The sequence below is a fragment of the Scylla paramamosain genome, chromosome 29 (genome assembly GCF_035594125.1).
Source record: "Scylla paramamosain isolate STU-SP2022 chromosome 29, ASM3559412v1, whole genome shotgun sequence".
Lineage (NCBI taxonomy): Eukaryota > Metazoa > Arthropoda > Malacostraca > Decapoda > Portunidae > Scylla > Scylla paramamosain.
This window is the reverse complement of record NC_087179.1, coordinates 16,326,017-16,345,826: the sequence shown is the minus strand read 5'-3', so window position 1 is coordinate 16,345,826 and position 19,810 is coordinate 16,326,017. Positions and strand designations below refer to the sequence as shown.

The 19,810-nt window shown below is 38.6% G+C and overlaps 1 protein-coding gene across 5 annotated transcripts; it reads left to right on the top strand.

Moving 5' to 3' along the window:
- The first annotated feature begins 217 nt into the window (after window positions 1-217).
- On the top strand, window positions 218-18,973 carry LOC135115750 (beta-galactosidase-like). Of its 5 annotated transcripts, none has more exons than XM_064032711.1 (13): window positions 219-402; window positions 5,134-5,294; window positions 6,102-6,252; window positions 7,939-8,002; window positions 9,551-9,648; window positions 13,004-13,139; window positions 13,880-13,995; window positions 15,291-15,384; window positions 15,856-15,974; window positions 16,824-17,024; window positions 17,275-17,475; window positions 17,755-17,991; window positions 18,296-18,973. In XM_064032711.1, exons 1-13 carry the CDS (start codon window positions 325-327, stop codon window positions 18,503-18,505), a joined length of 1,866 nt encoding a protein of 621 aa, XP_063888781.1. In that variant the 5' UTR covers window positions 219-324; the 3' UTR covers window positions 18,506-18,973. The 5 variants fall into 5 exon arrangements, with proteins under 5 accessions (XP_063888783.1, XP_063888781.1, XP_063888782.1 ...); XM_064032712.1 differs by having other exon boundaries at window positions 5,131-5,294; window positions 13,880-13,983; XM_064032710.1 differs by having other exon boundaries at window positions 221-402; window positions 5,131-5,294.
- The last annotated feature ends 837 nt before the right edge of the window (window positions 18,974-19,810 follow it).

Here is a 19,810-nt window from a genome sequence, read left to right as displayed (position 1 = left end):
AAACATCAGAGCTTGCTCAGGGAAGGGATTGGTCTGCCAGGCTTACGAAAACAGGAAGAAATAATAATAATAATAATAATAATCCGTTACTGTGTTATTTTGCTAATTGAACTAATCTATTTTATTAATGTGTGGTAGGCGTATTTGGTAATATATAGCAAGCTTCTTTGTTTAGACAGATTGGTTTGTATGATAACGTCTCCAGTCTCAAAGTACACCGGAGCGGCACACGTTGTAGCACACGCGGTGGACGCGGCAAGAAAGAAGGACGTGCTAGGTAAGATAGTAATTTTGCTGGCAGTCATTGAATTACATGGAAGACGTATGGCGATGAAGGGACATTTTGGCGTGGTGTGTGTGTGTGTGGCCCTGGTCGCCCAGTCAGCCTTCACTCAAGTCCACGTAAGTACTTGAGGTTACTGGCATCTGAGGTGTTTGACCTGCGGTCTTTATAGTTCTGGGTTGTTTTCCACTTGATATTCACTGTTGCCACATAGACATATAGTTTTACTTCTAACATATCCTCATGGTAGTTTCCCTTTAGAATTTCTTAGACATTCCCCACTAGACAAATGCATCTCTGGATTTTTTTTTTTTCACTTCTTGATATGTTTGATTAATTATATCAGTGTGCCATGGTAATGAAATGCGGTTAATAATTTAAACTGAATTAGATTAGAATATTGACCGAATGAATAAGGAAGGAAGCATGTTCGGAGGAGGAAGCAGGAAGGAATAAGTAAAAAAGCAAGAAAATTGAACGTCGTAGGCATTTTTAACACTTGGAGACTCGATCCTTTAGTGTTACACATCCCATGCAACACTGCAATCCACAGATCAGGAGGAGGCAGTAGGCACCTGCCGAAACGATAATTACTCTCAGTAAGGTATAAAGCATTGGATCAGGGGGTACTGTGAACTTATCATTAAACCATCATTAAACGTTTCTCTTTGTCTCACAGCACAAGGGGGCAGTCACAGCCTGCCCTCCAAAGACAACTCTCTTCCTTTACACAAAACCACAAGCACCTAATTACACACACACACACACACACACACACACACACACACACACACACACACACACACACACACACACACACACACACACACACACACTCTTCACTCAAAATTCAAAATTATCATGGCGATTCCTATACCAGTCTCGGAATCCCCATCTAGAGAGAGGACCACAAATATCCCCAGGTCGGACTGCTCTTCTGGTATCGACCCTAAGTGTCTTGACACCCCCTCAACTTTTTCTTCATTAACTTCTGCAACATCCGCGGTCTTAGATCTAATTTTCAATCTGTAGAACACCACCTCTCCTCCAATAAACCTCATCTTTTCCCCACTCCAATCCCTCCTAAGCGGAGGTGCCTCTGGCGTTTTGCCTCTGCTAGTTGGAGGGACCTGAGGAGGTATTTTGCTGATTTTCCTTGGAATGACTACTGCTTTCGTGACAGACCCGTCTCTGTGTGCCGAGCGCATAACAGAGGTGATAGTGTCTAGCATGGAGGCGTACAGTCCTCACTCTTTTTCTCTACCTAAACCTTCCAAACTTTGGTTTAACACAGCTTGTTCTCATGTTATACATGATAGAGAGATGACCCACAAAAAGTACTTAAGCCTTCCATCACCAGAATCTCATTCACTTTATATTTCTGCCTGGAACCATGCCAAGTCTGTTCTCCAACTAGCCAAAAACTCCTTCATTAAGAGAAAGTGTCAAAATCTTTTAAGATCTAACTCCCCTCGTGACTTCTGGCACCTAGCCAAAAACATCTCTTTTGCCGCCACAATGCGACAAGTGGATAGGAACTAGACCCGTTTCGTTGACTCGTTAGTTTATTCAGTTACGGTCAAACCTGACAAGAACGATTTCGGGATCGTAAGTACATATACTGGTCAATACACAGATTGTAATTATAGCAACAATTACATTCCTTACGGTTCACAACGTATATAGCGTCGAAACCTATAGAACAATGTTGTGTCTTCAACTTACGTATTCGGGGTCTATTGAACAATCCTGGGTACTTTGCCGTCCGTTTTCCACACCGCTCTACCAGTGACCAGAGTACAGCTCTTCTCACAACAACAGGCTTCCCTCTGCCTCCCGGCCTAACCAGAGGGATAAAGGGTCCCTCTTCTCTGCCAGGCCATAGGGACAGAGGTCAACCTCGGAGGCCCCTTGAGTCAGCACAATTATTCATCTCCTCTATGTCTTATCTCCCCGTTAATGCTGTCTCGACACCTTCGAATATAAACATCAGACCTCAGTACCATCCTACACCACCGCCTCGCTCTACATCCCATCTTCACAACTACAATTAACTATTTCCTTCCTTTATATGACCTTACTCCTGTGATTACGCCTTCTGGTGGTAACAATCTCCAATAACTTTGTTTCTTCTTTCCCTCCTTTATTTCAACCAGATGGCACCACTGCTATCACATCTATCTCTAAAGCTGAACTCTTCGCTCAAACCTTTGCTAAAAACTCTTCCTTGGATGATTCAGGATTTGTTCCTCCCTCTCCACCCTCTGACTACTTCATGCTACTTATTAAAATTCTTGGCAATGATGTTTTCCATGCCCTCGCTGTCCCTCCCATTGTTCTCCGAAACTGTGCCTCCGTGCTTGCACCTTTCTTAGTCAAACTCTTTCAACTCTGTCAACATCTACCTTTCGTTCACCCCTATTCTGTCCACCTCTCTAATGCAAGAGTTAACCAATATTCTCAATCATTCATCCCTTTCTCTGGTAAACTCTGGAACTCCCTGCCTGTTTCTATATTTCCACCTTCCTATGACTTGAACTTCTTCAAGTGGGACGTTTCAAGACACTTATCCTTCAATTTTTTGACCACCGCTTCGGACTACATTCGAGACCGGCATCTGTGTTTTTTTTTTCTTAAATTTTTGTTACCCTTGGCTGGTGTCCCTCCTACATAAAAAAAAAAGAAAAAAAAAAAACGTGTGCATTCTCTTGATTTTATCCCGTGCTAATATTGTGTCAGTTTCTTTAATAGGTAAGCCTGCATCCTCGTAACTTATTCTATCAGAAGTATATTCGTGACTTTTATTTATTATTTTTTTGCTATTCTATCCACACGAGGACACTCTTCGTTAGTAATGTAGGAACGTACCAGTTGCATCAGTGGTGGATTCCTTGATAGCAGTGCACAATTAAATTTCCCGTTGTTACATTTATACGGCTACTGTCCTATTTCTATTTACTCCTTTTTGTGTCAAGGCATTAAAAGCGAGAATGAGTCATGCCACGTTATTTCTTGTCCTACATGAAATCCGTGTTCTTTATACTACATACATGTTTCTGCGCACCATCAGCGTGGAGAGGAAGAACGTGAGCTTGTGTTTTCCTGAAGCACTCTAGCTACCAAGAACGGAAGACCAATTTTTTCCCTGTTCCACTAATTTTTAAAATGTTATGACAGGAAAGGAAGAGGAAATGGGAGCTGATTCGTCCGCTTCCCTTTCCTTTGTTAGCTAGCTGAGGAGTGCAACGTGTTGGCGATAACACACACACACACACACACACACACACACACACACACACACACACACACACACACACACACACACACACAGCGATAATAGAAGATAAGGATGTGTAGAAACGCACTTAACCAATGGAATGCATTACTAGAGAAAGTCGTGTGCACAAATAGTTACTATACGTAAATCAAAAGAAAGAATATGACAGTTTAGTAATATAAGGGGATATTATGAGCCTAACTCAATCCTGTGAAAATACAAATAAGTAAACACACAGACTTTCCATCTTGACCGAAGGCACGCAGGCTGAGTCAAGGACTTAAAATGAATGACGTCAGTTGTCCCCAGGTGGTGGCGTGACGTGTTCTTTGTGTGTGTGTGTGTGTGTGTGTGTGTGTGTGCAGGTGATGGCCTGACGTGGTCTTTGTGTGTGTGTGGGTGTGTGTGGGTGGGTGTGTGTGTGTGTCATCAGGAACACATGTGTGGTAACACCCACGTGCCTATATACAGTTACCAATCAGGTAGCGCGCCACGCCACGCTCTTTTTCTTTTCATCGAATATCTTCTAACAACTTAAAGAAAAAAAATACATTTTTTTTCCCAACTGTTTATCTTTCTCTTTATTAATATTAATATTAAAGTTATACTTGGCGCTGGTCAGACCTCATCTAGACTACGCTGTGCAGTTCTGGTCCCCACATTACAAGAAATATATAGGTCTATTAGAATCAGTACAGAGGAGAATGATAAAAGGATACAAGGGATGAGGAGTATTCCTTACGAGGCGAGACTGAAGCTGATAATTCTACATTCTTTAGAGAGACGTAGGTTAAGAGGGGACCTGATAGAAGTCTTTAAGTGGTATAAGGGTTATAACAAGAGGATGTAAGCAAAATTCTTAGGAACAGCAACCAGGGTAGAACAAGAAATAACGGGTTCAAACTTGAAAAAAAATTAGGTTTATGAAGGAGATAGGAAGAAACTGGTTTTCAAATAGAGTGGTAGATGAGTGGAACGGACTCAGTAATCATGTTGTTAGTGCTAGGACATTAGAGAGCTTTAAGAGAAGATTAGACTGGTTTATGGATGGGGATAATAGATGGAAATAGGTAGGTATATTTCATACAGGGACTGCCACGTGTAAGCCTGGTCGCTTCTTGCAGCTTCCCTTATTTCTTATGTTCTAATGTTCTTATGTTATGGAAATAGTAAAATAAGTACTGTGTATTGAATATATTTTCTGCCCTCGTTTATTCACATGCATACTTGTATTTAAATGTAAACGAGAGATATGTATTAATCATTCACTTATCTATTTGCTTATTTGACGTCTTCAGGGGCTGGTCAGCTAGATAAAACCAAGAGGTAAGATCGTTTAGATGTCGTCTCCTGAAAGCATTTAGCAGATGAATGGTTCCAAATGTATAGCATCCAATGAAACCAAGTAACAAACAAATGATTAATTGACCGAAATATTGGTGCCTCAGCAGTAAAGTCTGGAACGCCGTGCGCAAATAAGATTTTACACAGACTCACACACACGCACACACATACACGCTCGTACACACACGCACACACACACACACACCTGACGCTCCCTCTCCTACAGCAGGGGCGCACTTTCGAGATCGATTACGAGAATTCCCAGTTCCTGAAGGACGGCCAGCCCTACCGCATCGTGTCAGGCTCCATCCATTACTTCCGCGTGCTCGCCGCAGACTGGTTCGACAGGCTGTGGAAGCTGAGGATGGCGGGATTCAATACTGTACAGACGTAAGATGTGTGGGGATGAGGTGCAGCAGGTGTGGTGAAAGCTTGGATTGGAGCTTGTTGCGTTGTTGAAGTTTTGGTATTTTTTATTTATTTATTTATTTTTGTAATTATTTATATTTTAAGACTTTTGAGTTTTGATGAGGGAGTTTGAATGTATTTTATGGGTTTTGAGATGTGGCTGGGGTGTACTGAAGGGAGAGGTGGGTCAGGTTGTGTGTGGGATTTTGATGTTCACGCTTTCACTTACCGAAACATCTTATTTTGTTGGGATAATTTTTGGCAGTATTACTATGAAAATCAACCTATAAGCGCTAAAAAGCCTTATTAGTTATGGTATTGTAGAGTACCCTTAGACAATTTTGTTTTAAAGGTTAAGCTACAGCCAAAAAAAAAAAAAAAATCTTATTAAATACACGACAGTAACAATGCTGTTTCTGTGAGTGCAATCATTCAAAAGTGCAGCTTAAACTTGAGCACACCATTGTAATAAAATGAGAAGCTTTAGCAATGACACAATGGTAGCAAGTTAGCAAAAATGGTATGAACACCCTTATTCTGTCTGACACGCTTTTCCCTCTCACCACGACTATTTTCAAAGGCCATAACGATGATGAGCCGGATTTCTACGACTGTTGATTATGTGAAAATCTTGTTAATGTTACTAGAACCATGGAAACACCATTAAAAACTCTTGCAATTTCAACTAGAGTCTTTTGAAAATAGTGGAGGTACGGCGCAGGAGCGTTTCAGAATAAGTCCGTAGATCCACAAGGTATATTTCCTGCACACAATCTTTCACGCTGGCAGAGTGGTCGAGTGGGCGACGCATGAGCCGCGGCAGGGCGAGTATCACTTCTCTGGGAACAATGACCTGGAGGCGTTTATCAAGACGGCACAGCGGGTGGGGCTGGACGTCATCCTGGACATCGGTCCCTACATCTACGCAGAGAGGGATATGGTGAGCCGGGACAGGAGTGGTAGGGAAAGCATTATTTATTTGTTTATTCATTTGCGTATTTATGTATTTGTTTACTTGTTTATTGATTTGTTTATTTATTTATGTATTTATTTATCTATTTATTATTTTATGTAAGAGAGGATCTGATCAACGGCAACATAAAGACAGCAAAATAGAAATTCCAAAATTATGAGAAGTGTCTTGAAGCCTCTCTCCTGAAAGAGTGTAAGTCACAGGCAGCAGGATATACAAAATCAAGCAAAGAGTTCCTGAGTTTATCCGTAAAAAAAGATGAAAGGCTGGGAATGCTGGTTAATTCTTGCGTTAGGGAGATGGACAGAATAGGAATAAGAGGAAGTCCCTTACGTTTCAAACACAAGCACTTCTTATGTAAGGAACTTATTCCAATTATCAGATGAAAATTCTTAAATTGAAGTTTTTTCACTTTTTTTTTTAACTAAGGTTATGCTATTATTATTATTATTATTATTATTATTATTATTATTATTATTATTATTTATTTATTTATTTATCTATTTTCTGTGGGGACTATCGGTGCGAAAGGAAGATTTGTCATCCTTTATACTAACAGTCTTCGTGTAGCTACGGATGAAAATGTTATCGTAGTATTAATATCGTTTGTATTACGCGTGCGCACAACTGAAGGCTATCATGCACAGCTGCGGTGGGAAGTGTCAATTCATGCTGCCATATCATTATCTGTTTTATTTATTTTTTTCTCTTGTCACAGAATAGGGATATAGGCACATATTCAGAAACACTGCTTTCTCACTACAGGGATGATTAGCTGGGTTCCCAGGGATATTCCTTCTGTGGTAATGTGAGAATCTTGTCAGTCTGTCATTAAAACCGTATGATCACCCCTAAAAACTCGCGCCTTTTGAAAGTAGTGGAGGTGCGGCGCAGAAGTGTCTCAGGATCCATAAACTTTGCGTAAGCCAAGGGAAAGTCTGATTAAAGACACCTCGCACCGGATTCCACGCTCGATAGTCACCGACACTGCCTTCCCCTCAACGCTTGGTGCTCAAGATAACAGTGTCACAAGAATGACGAAGCAGGCGGAGGCGCGCGCGCACACGCGCGCGCGCGCACACACACACACACACACACACACACACACACACACACACACACACACACACACACACACACACACACACTTACGAAACCTCGATAACCATGATGGCTGCCAGCACAAGGTCAAGTGTGTCGTTAACTTACAAACATTCAGAAAGCGGCTTAATAATAATATTGAAGCAGGATAGGCCTAATAATATATATAAATGTGTCCTTAATTTTGACACTGTAAAAATATCACACAAAGGAAGTGAAGTATGAGTTTAATGAACATTTAACTATACAATGATAATTTTATGATGATACAATGCATGAACACAGTTAACAACACAGGGGCTTGTTGCACGTGTTCCTAAACATTTTGTTCTCATCACGATCATTTGCAAGCAGCCCACGGACGATTTGTCAGGTCTCCATGTGTGACTTCTCTTATCGATGGTGTAGAATCTTTATCAAACTACCATTAGAATTATGGAGACATTTTTGAGAACTCCAGTAACCTACATTAAAACCTCTTAAATGTGGCTGAGGTAAACCTTGAGGAATAGGGGCTTATGTGTTGTAGTAATATGTAATTCTGTTTTAAAGGGTGGATTACCTTACTGGCTCCTGAAGCAGCACCCAGACATCCGCCTGAACACATCAAGCCCCGGTGAGTGCCAGGAGGGGCGTGGGGGACTGGGGGACGTCCGGACAAGGCGGAGAAAGGTAGGGCAGATAAGGACAGGACATCCTAAAAACATAAAACAATAATAGTCAGGATGCAAGGCTACGTGGAGAATGTAGACTACAAACATCAATGTTATATATGGGCTTGTTTTCTTTTACGTTTTGTTTTCTCACTAGGACAATTTTGAAAGCCCACTCAAATAATCGAGTTCCGATGAGTTTTTTTTTCCTATTGACGATGCAGAATGAATGTTGAACTATCATGAATCATGACAACATCCGAATAACTTCCACTAAAACCTGTTAAATGTACGTAGTTGAAGTTAGACACCAAAACGTTTGAGAACTCTGGCCATAGCTGCGTCATTGTGTGGAGGTCATAGGCAGAGTGGAAAATAAGAATATACGTATTAGTGTTCTCTGTGGTCATGTCACCCAGTACTGTACGTACGTATTGTTGGAATGGAAATGAGACCGCAAATTTCAAAGTTTTATGGCATGTTGCCGTGCACAGTAATGAGTAATTAGAATGAAAAATAAAACTAATAATGTTAAATATTCGAGGTCATGTCAACTTGTGCTACATATCAGACTTCTTTATCAGAGTAAAATAAGACTAATCATGGAAAAAAAAAAAAAAATTGTAGTGTCACGTCACCTTGTGCCACGTATCGTGCCAGAGCGGGGACAAGGTTAAGAGTATTTAGTTTTAGGGTTTCATTTGGCGCCGTGTCAAGTAAATTTCCCGGTTTTGCGTCCGATGTGCCGCCAGTAATAATTCTTCCACGGTGAATTATGACAACTTAGGCTACTTTTATTATTTTTTATTTAAATTTATTTATTATTATAATTATTTGTATAAGAATTTAATATAGGGAGAATCCTTCGTGAGCTGAGTGTATTTGGATGGAATTGACACATTAACACATTTTTTTTTTGGTCTTCTGTATTTTTATTATATATATATATATATATATATATATATATATATATATATATATATATATATATATATATATATATATATATATATATATATATATATATATATATATATATATATATATATATATATATATACTCGTATATATATATATATATATATATATATATATATATATATATATATATATATATATATATATATATATATATATATATATATATATATATATATAGGGAGAATTATTCTTGAATTCAATTTATTTGTATGAAATTTAAACATTACGCAATTTCTTTTATTATTATTATTATTATTATTATTATTATTATTATTATTATTATTATTATTGCTATTTGTGTGTGTGCATTGTATTTATTCATTTATTAGTATTTCAAGACTTAACAAAGGGAGAAAAATATTTGTGAGTTGAATTTATCTGGATGAAATTGGCAACAGTTTTGATATGCTAACGAATCGTGAAGTACTAATGTGTGTGTGTGTGTGTGTGTGTGTGTGTGTGTGTGTGTGTGTGTGTGTGTGTGTGTGTGTGTGTGTGTGTGTGTGTGTGTGTGTGTGTGTGTGTGCCAGCGTTCAAGAGACACATGGACAACTGGATGAGGAAGGAGCTGCTGCCCAGGATACGACCCATGATGTATGAGAGTAACGGCCCGATCATCATACTGACGGTACGATAGAGAGAGAGAGAGAGAGAGAGAGAGAGAGAGAGAGAGAGAGAGAGAGAGAGAGAGAGAGAGAGAGAGAGAGAGAGAGAGAGACGCAACACCATTATTCTTCTGTCTTCCTTCCTGTGTTTTCGTCACAACTTCCTTTCTCTGCCTTCAACACTTTCATCACTAGCGGAATATCAGCATCAGTGACGTCACTTCCACTCAGCTCGTTTTCTTTGTCGACGCAGCGGAGGGCAATACGTCAGCAGAAAGCAAGACCCTTTATTTTTTGTTGTTTTCATCTGCTCCCCAAGACTGATAATAATAATAATACTGATCATTATTTTATTTCCACTTGGAGATGTAATTAATTTAGTATGAGAGAAAAAAAAATATTGAGAAACGTGATAGATTTAATTTTATTAGAGAAAAGAGAAAATAATTGGAAATATATTGAAAAACGTAATATTTGCGGTTTTGGTCGAAAAATATGCGAAAAAGAATGTAGATTATTAAGAAAAAAACATGATAATATTACGATTAGGTCATATTAGGCAGTTCATTGACTTCTAATTGTTTCCACTTCACGAGACTGATAGGCTGATGAAACACCTGTGCAAAAAAAAAAAAAAAAAAAAGATAGACTGATAAAAAAATAATTGATTTATTTTTCATTTTTCAACACAGATCCGGACTTGTACAAAAAAAAAAAAAAAAAGAAAAAAGAAAAAAAATTTGCGATTAAAATTTTTCCTCTAAGGTTACAGGTAATTAAATATGGAATAGTGGAAGAAAAATATTGATTAAAAAAAATCAATTGAAAAAGCCTTAATTTTATTTTAAAGTGAAATATGATTATTATCTATGACACACTACTAAGAACACTAAATAATATTTTAACTGTATACAATGGTTCTTTTTTAAGTAAAGAACATATCCCAATTATCAGATACTAGAAATAATAACAGTATATCCGTAAAACAATATACTGTCATTCTAATAAAGGATAGCGAAGCATATGACAAAATAGTAATGACAAATGATAAATCACTAAAACCGAAAACACCACGACAGTAAAACATTAAAACAATAACACACACACACACACACACACACACACACACACACACACACACACACACACACAGCAGACGACCGTAGGTGAATCACACAGGCCACGTTGAGAGTACAGAGCCTTGTCCTTAGAAACAAAGAGGTTGGATCGGAAATGCGCGCTTGTGGTACGTTTCTTACTTCCTGTTTCAACAAATTTTCCAGTCTTGCACCCATTACGCTTATACATTTCCAGCACGTTTTGAATCTTGTGTGTTGTAGGTAAAGTCTGATTTATTTATTATTTATTTATTTAGTTAGTTTAGTTAATTTAGTCAGTCAGTTAGTCAGTTATTTAGTCAGTTAATATATAGACATACAGATAGATAGATAGATCGATAGATGGAATTTTATTTTCTTAAGTGTTCAGTCCAATTTCATAAAAAAAAGAAAGAGGGAAAAAAATCATAAGGGCCTAAGAAAACAAAGGAAACTACAAAAAGCCATCAGGTCTACGCTTCCAGCTGTCATCCCCGTCCATAAACAAGACTAATCCTTTAAGGTACGGTACAGATAAAAATCATATTTCACCTTTTATAAAAAATTACGACGAGTAGAAAACACACTTTTTAAATAGATATATAATTTATATATCCCTATTCTTCTTCTCCAATTATTGATTTAATCATTTATAACCTCCAATGAAAAAATCTTATCAGAAATTTTTTTCAATTTTTTTACTGGTCCGGTTCAATTTTTTTTACAGGTCCGGTTACAGGACCTGCGTTCAAAATTTTGAAAAAAAAAATTGAATTTAAAGAATCCTTACATAATAATTGTGATAAGTTCTTTTTGTAAAAAGGAACTATTATACATATGGAAAGTAGTCTTTTGAGTTTTTTAAGGTACGGTACAGATAAAAATCATATTTCACCTTTTATAAAAAATTACGACGAGTAGAAAACACACTTTTTAAATAGATATATAATTTATATATCTCTATTCTTCTTCTCCAATTATTGATTTAATCATTTATAACCTCCAATGAAAAAATCTTATCAGAAATTTGTTTTCAATTTTTTTACAGGTCCGGACCTGCGTCCAAAATTTTGTAAAAAAATTGAATTTAAAGAATTTTTACATAACAATTGTGATAAGTTCTTTATGTAAAAAGGAACTATTATACATATGCAAAATAGTCTTTGGAGTTTTTTAAGGTACGGTACAGATAAATATATTTCATCTTTTATAAAAAATTACGACGAGTAGAAAACACACTTTTTAAATAGATGTATAATTCATATATCCCTATTCTTCTTCTCCAAGTATTGATTTAATCATTTATAACCTCTAATGAAAAAATCTTATCAGAAATTTTTTTCAATTTTTTTTCAGGTCCGGACCTGCGTCCAAAATTTTGTACAAAAATTGAATTTAAAGAATTTTTACTTAACAATTGTGATAAGTTCTTTATGTAAAAAGGAACTATTATACATATGAAAAATATTCTTTCGAGTTTTTTTAAGTTACGGTACAGATAAAAATCATATTTCACCTTTTATAAAAAATTACGACGAGTAGAAAACACACTTTTTAAATAGATATATAATTTATATATCCCTATTTTTCTTCTCCAATTATTGATTTAATTATTTATAACATCCAATGAAAAAATATCATCGAAAATGTTTTTCAATTTTTTTTACAGGTTACCTGCGTTCAAAATTTTGAAAAAAATTTGAATTTAAAGAATTCTTACGTAACAATTGTGATAAGTTCCTTAGGTAAAAAGGAACTGTTATACATATGCAAAATAATCTTTTGAGTTTTTTAAAGCTTCCTAATGACTCACCACTAACCACATAATTACTGAGTCTTCTATTCATTTACCACTCTGTTTGAGAACTAATGCCTTACTATTTGTTTTTTCTTTTATATATATATATATATATATATATATATATATATATATATATATATATATATATATATATATATATATATATATATATATATATATATATATATATATATATATATATACATAGGTGAATAGACAGATATTTGGATAGGTAGATGTATGTATGTATGTATGGATGGATGAAGAGATGGAAAGATAGACAGGTAGGTAGATAGATAGATGGAGAGTTAGATGTTAAACAGATAGATAGGTAGGTAGGAGAGATAGATGGATAAATAAATGGATAGATAGATAAATAGATAAATAGACACTCATACATTTGAACATTTCTTCGTAGCTGCAAACTAACATTACAATCCTCTCCCCTCTTTACAATCCTCTCCCCTCGTGTGTGCCCAGGTGAATCTCATATTCATGAAGGAATTCCTGAAGGAGCTTGGCCCACGCACTGTAGTCTACATCCCGTACAGCCCCATGAGCAGCCTGGTGAAGGGCAAGATTCCGAGGGTGTATGAGACAGATGACTGCTTTGTGGGTGAGTGGCGTGGTTAGCCTTTGCAGTATGTGAGTAAGTGAAGGTGCAAGATTTTGGTTACACGAAATTATGTGCTGTGTATAAGTAAGATGTTTCTTTTAATAGACAGATAGATAGATAAATAAATAAATAAATAAATAGATAAATACATAGATAGATAGGCACTTGAACATTCGAACAGTTATTCATAGCTACAAACAAATAGTAGAAATAATAACAACACTTTGAACTTTCATTAATTTAAATGATTAGTTTATGTTTCCTTTCATTCTATTTCCTTTGTCAGTTAACGGTGTAAAGTCCCTGTTACAGTCACTAGGAGCATGAAAACATCCATAGAAAAAAAAAAAAGCCCAGTTAACTTCCACTAGACAAGAACAATAATAAAAAGTACATATAAATAAATAAGACGAAACAGGATAAAACGACCGAATCTATTTCTTTAGCGTTTCATCTGTTGGTTTCTTCATTGAGTGGGGTATTGCGTTGCTACAAGGAGGTCATATTGCGCCGGGTTAGGTCACGAGCAAGAACGCTACCTCTTCCACCGAAAAACTGAGGGAAAAGTGATGCTCTTTTGTTTATTTGTAATATAAGTAATTAGCTATGTATGAGTATTTAGTAGATCTCTCTCTCTCTCTCTCTCTCTCAAGCCAAATACTAATATTTTTTTTTAAACGGCACCAGGAAACTAACATTATTCTCTCTCTCTCTCTCTCTCTCTCTCTCTCTCTCTCTAGGCAGGAATCCCGGCTGGACACAGCGCTTGACTAAGCCCCAATGTCCCTTCATTTACTTGGTGTACGGTGGCTGGTGTGACAACTGGGGGGAGCCACACCACACCGTCAGTACGAAGGTGGCGGCGGGCAGGGACCAGCTGGGGTCACGGCCACTCCCTCTATTTTGAAACACTTCTGCGCTGCTCCTTTACACTACATTCAAAAGCCCCGTGATGGAGTGATATTGGTTTTTATTTTATTTTATTTTATTTTTTTATGGTTTTAGTGACAGATTAACATGTTTCCTACATTATTAACATGAAAAATACTCTTTAAAACCCAGCTACTTATCTCCGGGGACCTTTGAAAATAATCATGTTGAGAGAGCAAAACGTTCCAGGATGCAGGTTCATAATAAGTTACACATGTTTTTAAGTGTGTGTGTGTGTGTGTGTGTGTGTGTGTGTGTGTGTGTTTTATGGATTCAGTGACACCTTAACATGATTTCTATGTTATTAACAGAAGAAACACTCTTCGGAACTTCGCTAATCATCTTTGTGGCGTTTGGGAATAGTCGTGGTGAGGGAACAGAGGATTGCAGAATGTGGATCTTGGTCATGGCTATTTCTTTGTAAATATGGCTCCCACCCTCCCTTTTTCGTCAGACAAGACCCCAAGGAGATGTTCAAGATGCAGCGTCTGTTTGAGCGCCTCGGTCCCGTGGACAACTCAGAATACCACTCAGGCTGGATGGACCAATGGGGGCTGCACAACCACACCGTTGACTGCCAGGTGGCGGGGTGGGGCGGGGGGAAAAGAGGCAGGAAGTTTTAGGTGACGAAGGCTGACCAAGATGCGGTGTTCACTTGTGGTATAATGTCAAGTTTTATGCGATAACTTCCACTGCGTTCAATGTCTCCTCTCAGTCTTAGCTTCTCTGATCCAGGTCCTTATTGGGAAACCCTTTGCTCTGTCATCACGCCTGTTTTCCATCGCCACAGAGATGATTACCCGAATGAAGAAGGAGGTAAGAAAGTAGAAGGCATAAATGATGGAAGAAGAAGTTTTTTTTTCGTAATTTAGAGACACAAAAAGATCGTGCAATGTTAGGCTCGTATCCAGAAACGCCTTGTTTGCTCACCACGACTGTTTCCCAACTCCACAGAGATAATTAGCCGGGTTCTCAAGAGTGTTTCTTCTTTTGATAATGTAAAAATCTTTTTAATCTAGGAACGTAAAAATACTCCTGAAAACCCGTGTCACTTCAACCAGAGCCTCTTGAATGTGGTGGCGGCGCAGAATTGATTCAGAATGTGGTCTTGTATAGAAGAACGACACATTCTTTATTGATTGATTGACTTACGTGTGTTGGCAAGCTTTCTTATCACAGTTTTCATGTTGACCCCTCCACTGTGCCCCGTCTCCCGTGCAGGCGGTGGTGGAGAGACTTGAACACTACCTCCCCATGAACGTCTCCGTCAATATGTTGATGTTCCACGGCGGCACCTCCTTCGGTCTCACTTCAGGTACCACTACTACTACGTCTCTCTCTCTCTCTCTCTCTCTCTCTCTCTCTCTCTCTCTCTCTCTCTCTCTCTCTCGTATTTTCTTTTATTTTCTTTTTATTCTTATTTTTTCCGTATTTTTGTTTATTTCGCAGTTATTTATCTATTTATGTATCTGTTCACCGTGTTTTTATAGCTATATGGGCGAGGAAATTTCTCTCTCTCTCTCTCTCTCTCTCTCTCTCTCTCTCTCTCTCTCTCTCTCTCTCTCTCTGGCAATGAAGCTGATGCCATAGAAATAAAAACAATCATAATCTCTCTCTCTCTCTCTCTCTCTCTCTCTCTCTCTCTCTCTCTCTGGCAATGAAGCTGATGCCATAGAAATAAAAACAATCATAATCTCTCTCTCTCTCTCTCTCTCTCTCTCTCTCTCTCTCTCTCTCTCTCTCTCTCTCTCTCTCTCTCTCTCTCTCTCTCTCTCTCCTCCGTCAGGTTCCAGCTTAAGAGACAAATTCCGGGCTAACCCAACCTCTTACGACTATGACGCCCTGTTGTCTGAGGCAGGCGACTTCACGGACAAGTACCTAGCCATCAGGGACGTGATGAGCAAGGTAAGGCCCGTGAACTAGAGGATTAGGTTGGTTAGGTTCCTTATGGGTTTTCCCTACGTATGGTTCCCTTCCAGATGTTATAGGAAATGGGTTACAGGTACTGTGTTTGTCGTGTTTATTTTTTATTTTTCCATTATTATTTGTTTTTATGTTGTTCGTGAGCGATGATTATTTTTTTTTCTCTCTTTTAAATCGACTGTTTTTACTTATTTTTTTATTTTTATTTTTTTGTCTTTTGTCTTCTAAATCATCGACCTTAGTTATATTATTTTTCCTTCGATGTCGACCATACTTTATTGCATTTTTCCCATTTAAATCTACAATATCGTGTCATTTTTTCTTTCTAAATCTACCATGTCGTGTCGTTTTATCCTAAATTAACCAGCGTTTTTTTAATGCAAGCCTAAGAGGGACCTGATAGAAGTCTTTAAGTGGTATAAGGGTTATAACAAGGGAGATGTAAGCAAAATTCTTAGGATCAGCAACCAGGGTAGAACAAGAAATAACGGGTTCAAGCTTGAAAAATTTAGGTTTAGGAAGGAGATAGGAAAAAATTGGTTTTCAAATAGAGTGGTAGATGAGTGGAACGGACTCAGTAATCATGTAGTTAGTGCTAGGACACTAGAGAGCTTTGAGAGAAGATTAGACAAGTTTATGGATGGGGATAACAGATGGAAATAGGTAGGTGTGTTTCATACAGGGACTGCCACGTGTAAGCCTGGTCGCTTCTTGCAGCTTCCCTTATTTCTTATGTTCTTATGTTCTGAATTGGTTTGGACGAGTTATTCTTGTTACTTTCCTTACTAACATTACCTTATGTGAACTGAATTACCCACCACTCCGCTCCAGTACCTCCCCGTGGCGAAAGGACCCATACTCAGGGCGACGAAGAAGGGTGTGTATGGCGTGATAAACATGACAGCTATCGAAAATGTGTGGAAGGTAGCAGCTCGCCTCCCCACCGTCAGGAACCGTTTTCCTCTTACCTTCGAGGGGCTTGATATCTCCGCCGGCCTCGTCATCTACTCATCCAGCATTCCCCGCAGGATTGTGAGTGCACGAACTGAAATTAGTTTATAATTTGATGATTTTTTTCCCTTTTTCTCTTTTTCTTTATTTCTTTCATTATTATTGTCTTTAATTCTTGCCGTTCTTCTCTGTTATATTTCGTTTTCTTTCCTCCACCTTGATCTCTTGTGTCTACTATGTTTACCCTTCTCCTCCTCGTCCTCCTCCTTCTCTTAGTTAATCCTCCACACCATTCCATCTATTTCTCCACCATAAGCTCCTCTTCTCCCAGCTGGGCACAGTACGCCTAAATCTCCCCAGCGTGCGTGACCGCGGGTACGTGTTCATGGGCGGGAGGAGCGCGGGCATCGTGACGCGGGACCAGGGCCTGACGACGGACTTGGCAGTGAGGATGGCGCCGGGGGACACGATTACTGTCGTGGTGGAGAGCCAGGGCAGAATCTCCACTGGATTTCACATGGATGACTTCAAGGCAAGGGACTGACTGAATGACTGACGGAAAATATTGTATTTTTCTTCCTTTTTTTTCCTTCTTTTCCATTATTTTTCCCACATTCTTCGTTGTATACACGCAGAATTTCACCATTTCCTGCTATAAAAAAATATGTATAAGGCAAGAGAGAGAGAGAGAGAGAGAGAGAGAGAGAGAGAGAGAGAGAGAGAGAGAGAGAGAGATAGAGAGAGCACTACGACCTCTCACCTTTCCTTTAAAACACCTTTCCTAACATCCCTTCAAAACTTTTCCTCCCAGGGCATTACCTCCAACGCTACCCTGAATGGACACATTTTGGAAGGGTGGAACATGACTGCCATACCTCTGACAGACACCTCCATACTTCCTGACGCTCCTTTACGCAGCCTTCATCACCCACCAGTCACCCCTGGTACTCCCAGCGGTGGTCTCACCTTCTACATAGGGGTTTTCATAGTGCCTGACGAAGATCCTCATCCTCTGAACACGTTCCTGCGGCTTGATGGCTGGAGCAAGGTGGGTGTTGGAGAGAGAGAGAGAGAGAGAGAGAGAGAGAGAGAGAGAGAGAGAGAGAGAGAGAGAGAGAGAGATTTCTTCTCATAAAGCAATCAAAGCATACTTAATAAATAGATCAACAGATAATAGTAATAAACAAAAAAAAGCGAAAATATAAAAGAAAATTATAAGGAAATAGAAAAAAATAAATAGAAAGAGAAATTAGTAATTATAATAACAATATATAGATAGTTAAGTAAATAAATAATAAAACAGCTGCTAAACAGGACATTGAATTTTTATTACTACTACGTCTGTGTCCCAGGGAGTGGCGTGGGTCAACAGGTTCTGTCTGGGGAGGTACTGGCCTGAGGTGGGTCCGCAAGTCACTCTCTACGTGCCTTGGTCAATCCTGAAGCGTGGCCAGAACGAGCTGCTGCTTCTTGAGTTGGAACGTGCTCCCTGCTCCTCCTCTCTCCCCTGCACCGCCTCCCTGCAGGACAAGCATGTGCTGGACGGACCCACGTCCACCTAACACCTTCGTACTGGGATTTCATTAGGACTTCCATTAGGACGTACAGTTGAGGGAAGCAAGTGTAAAGGTAGCTATATATTATACCTTTCCTTTCTTTAATATCAATAGTTTTCTCTAACACTGTACTCGTTAGATGTTTGCTCGCACTGTTAATCTCTCGTAGGCTGGGACTCACTAACGGTCCCAACTTAAGATGTTCGTACGCAATGATACGAAATCCGTATGAACTCTCTGAGATAAAAAAAAAAATAAATAAATAAATAAAAATAAATAAAAATAAATAAATAAAAAAATAAAATAAATAAAATAAGATAAAATAAATTAAAGTAAATAAATAAATAAATACACCAAACTTTCCTAATATATTTTCAGTTTGGTTTTCTTCATTGTGTTATCATGTAAATGTGTTAAATGCATAGCATCATGCCTTTATCATGTTCTACATTTAATAAATATTAATGAATGCTGCATGTCTTATTATTTGTCATTAAGAAAAGTACTTTGACGTGTGAATACTTCAATATTATGTACAATACATTACATGATCATAACTGTTCTGTAACCTATGTTTTGTTTGATGTGTCCAATGAGTCACCAAAAATGCGCAGGGCAAGTAAACAGAGATGAACCCAATAGATCCACACTTCACTTACACTCCTCCATTCGCCGTGGCCTTCACACCAGCAGCATTCATGGGCGTGGCACAATTTCATATCATATCTCTTGAGAATTTCATAAGTGAGCAACAAGAAATAGTAATGAGTTGAGGTAGATGCAATATTGGCGTGCTATTGACTGCCTGTTAGTCATGGCCATGTCAAAACTTTTCGCGATTGGTGTGCGCATTCAGTGTCTCCAAGGCGGTCCAGAAACTTAATTTTCTTGCTTATATGGATAAAAATTAGAACACAGTGACTTGAATGACTGCACTGAAACTATTTTATGGATGTTAAGCAGCGTGTCAATAATAGCAGGCTACTCACTTAAAGCGCAGAATAAGTACCGTTGAGGAGACAGTGAGCACAACCATAATCATCATCAGCAGTAGTCAGGGGGAGTGTTTACCTCCGCCTCAATCAATGGTTCGCTTCACTCCACATCATCCTGTGTTTGCAAGCTTGGAGGCGCCCTATCACTCTTTCCCCGGAATCTGGAGGGCGGGCATGCCACCACGGCCAAGGCGCCAGGTGAGTGGGCTTGGAGGGCGTGGCAGGTGTGTGGTGGTGTGGTGTGTGGTGGTGAGGCGGGGCCAGGGGTGGGACAGCTGTGTGGGGAGCCTCAGTCTGGCCTGGGAGAGACCACTGC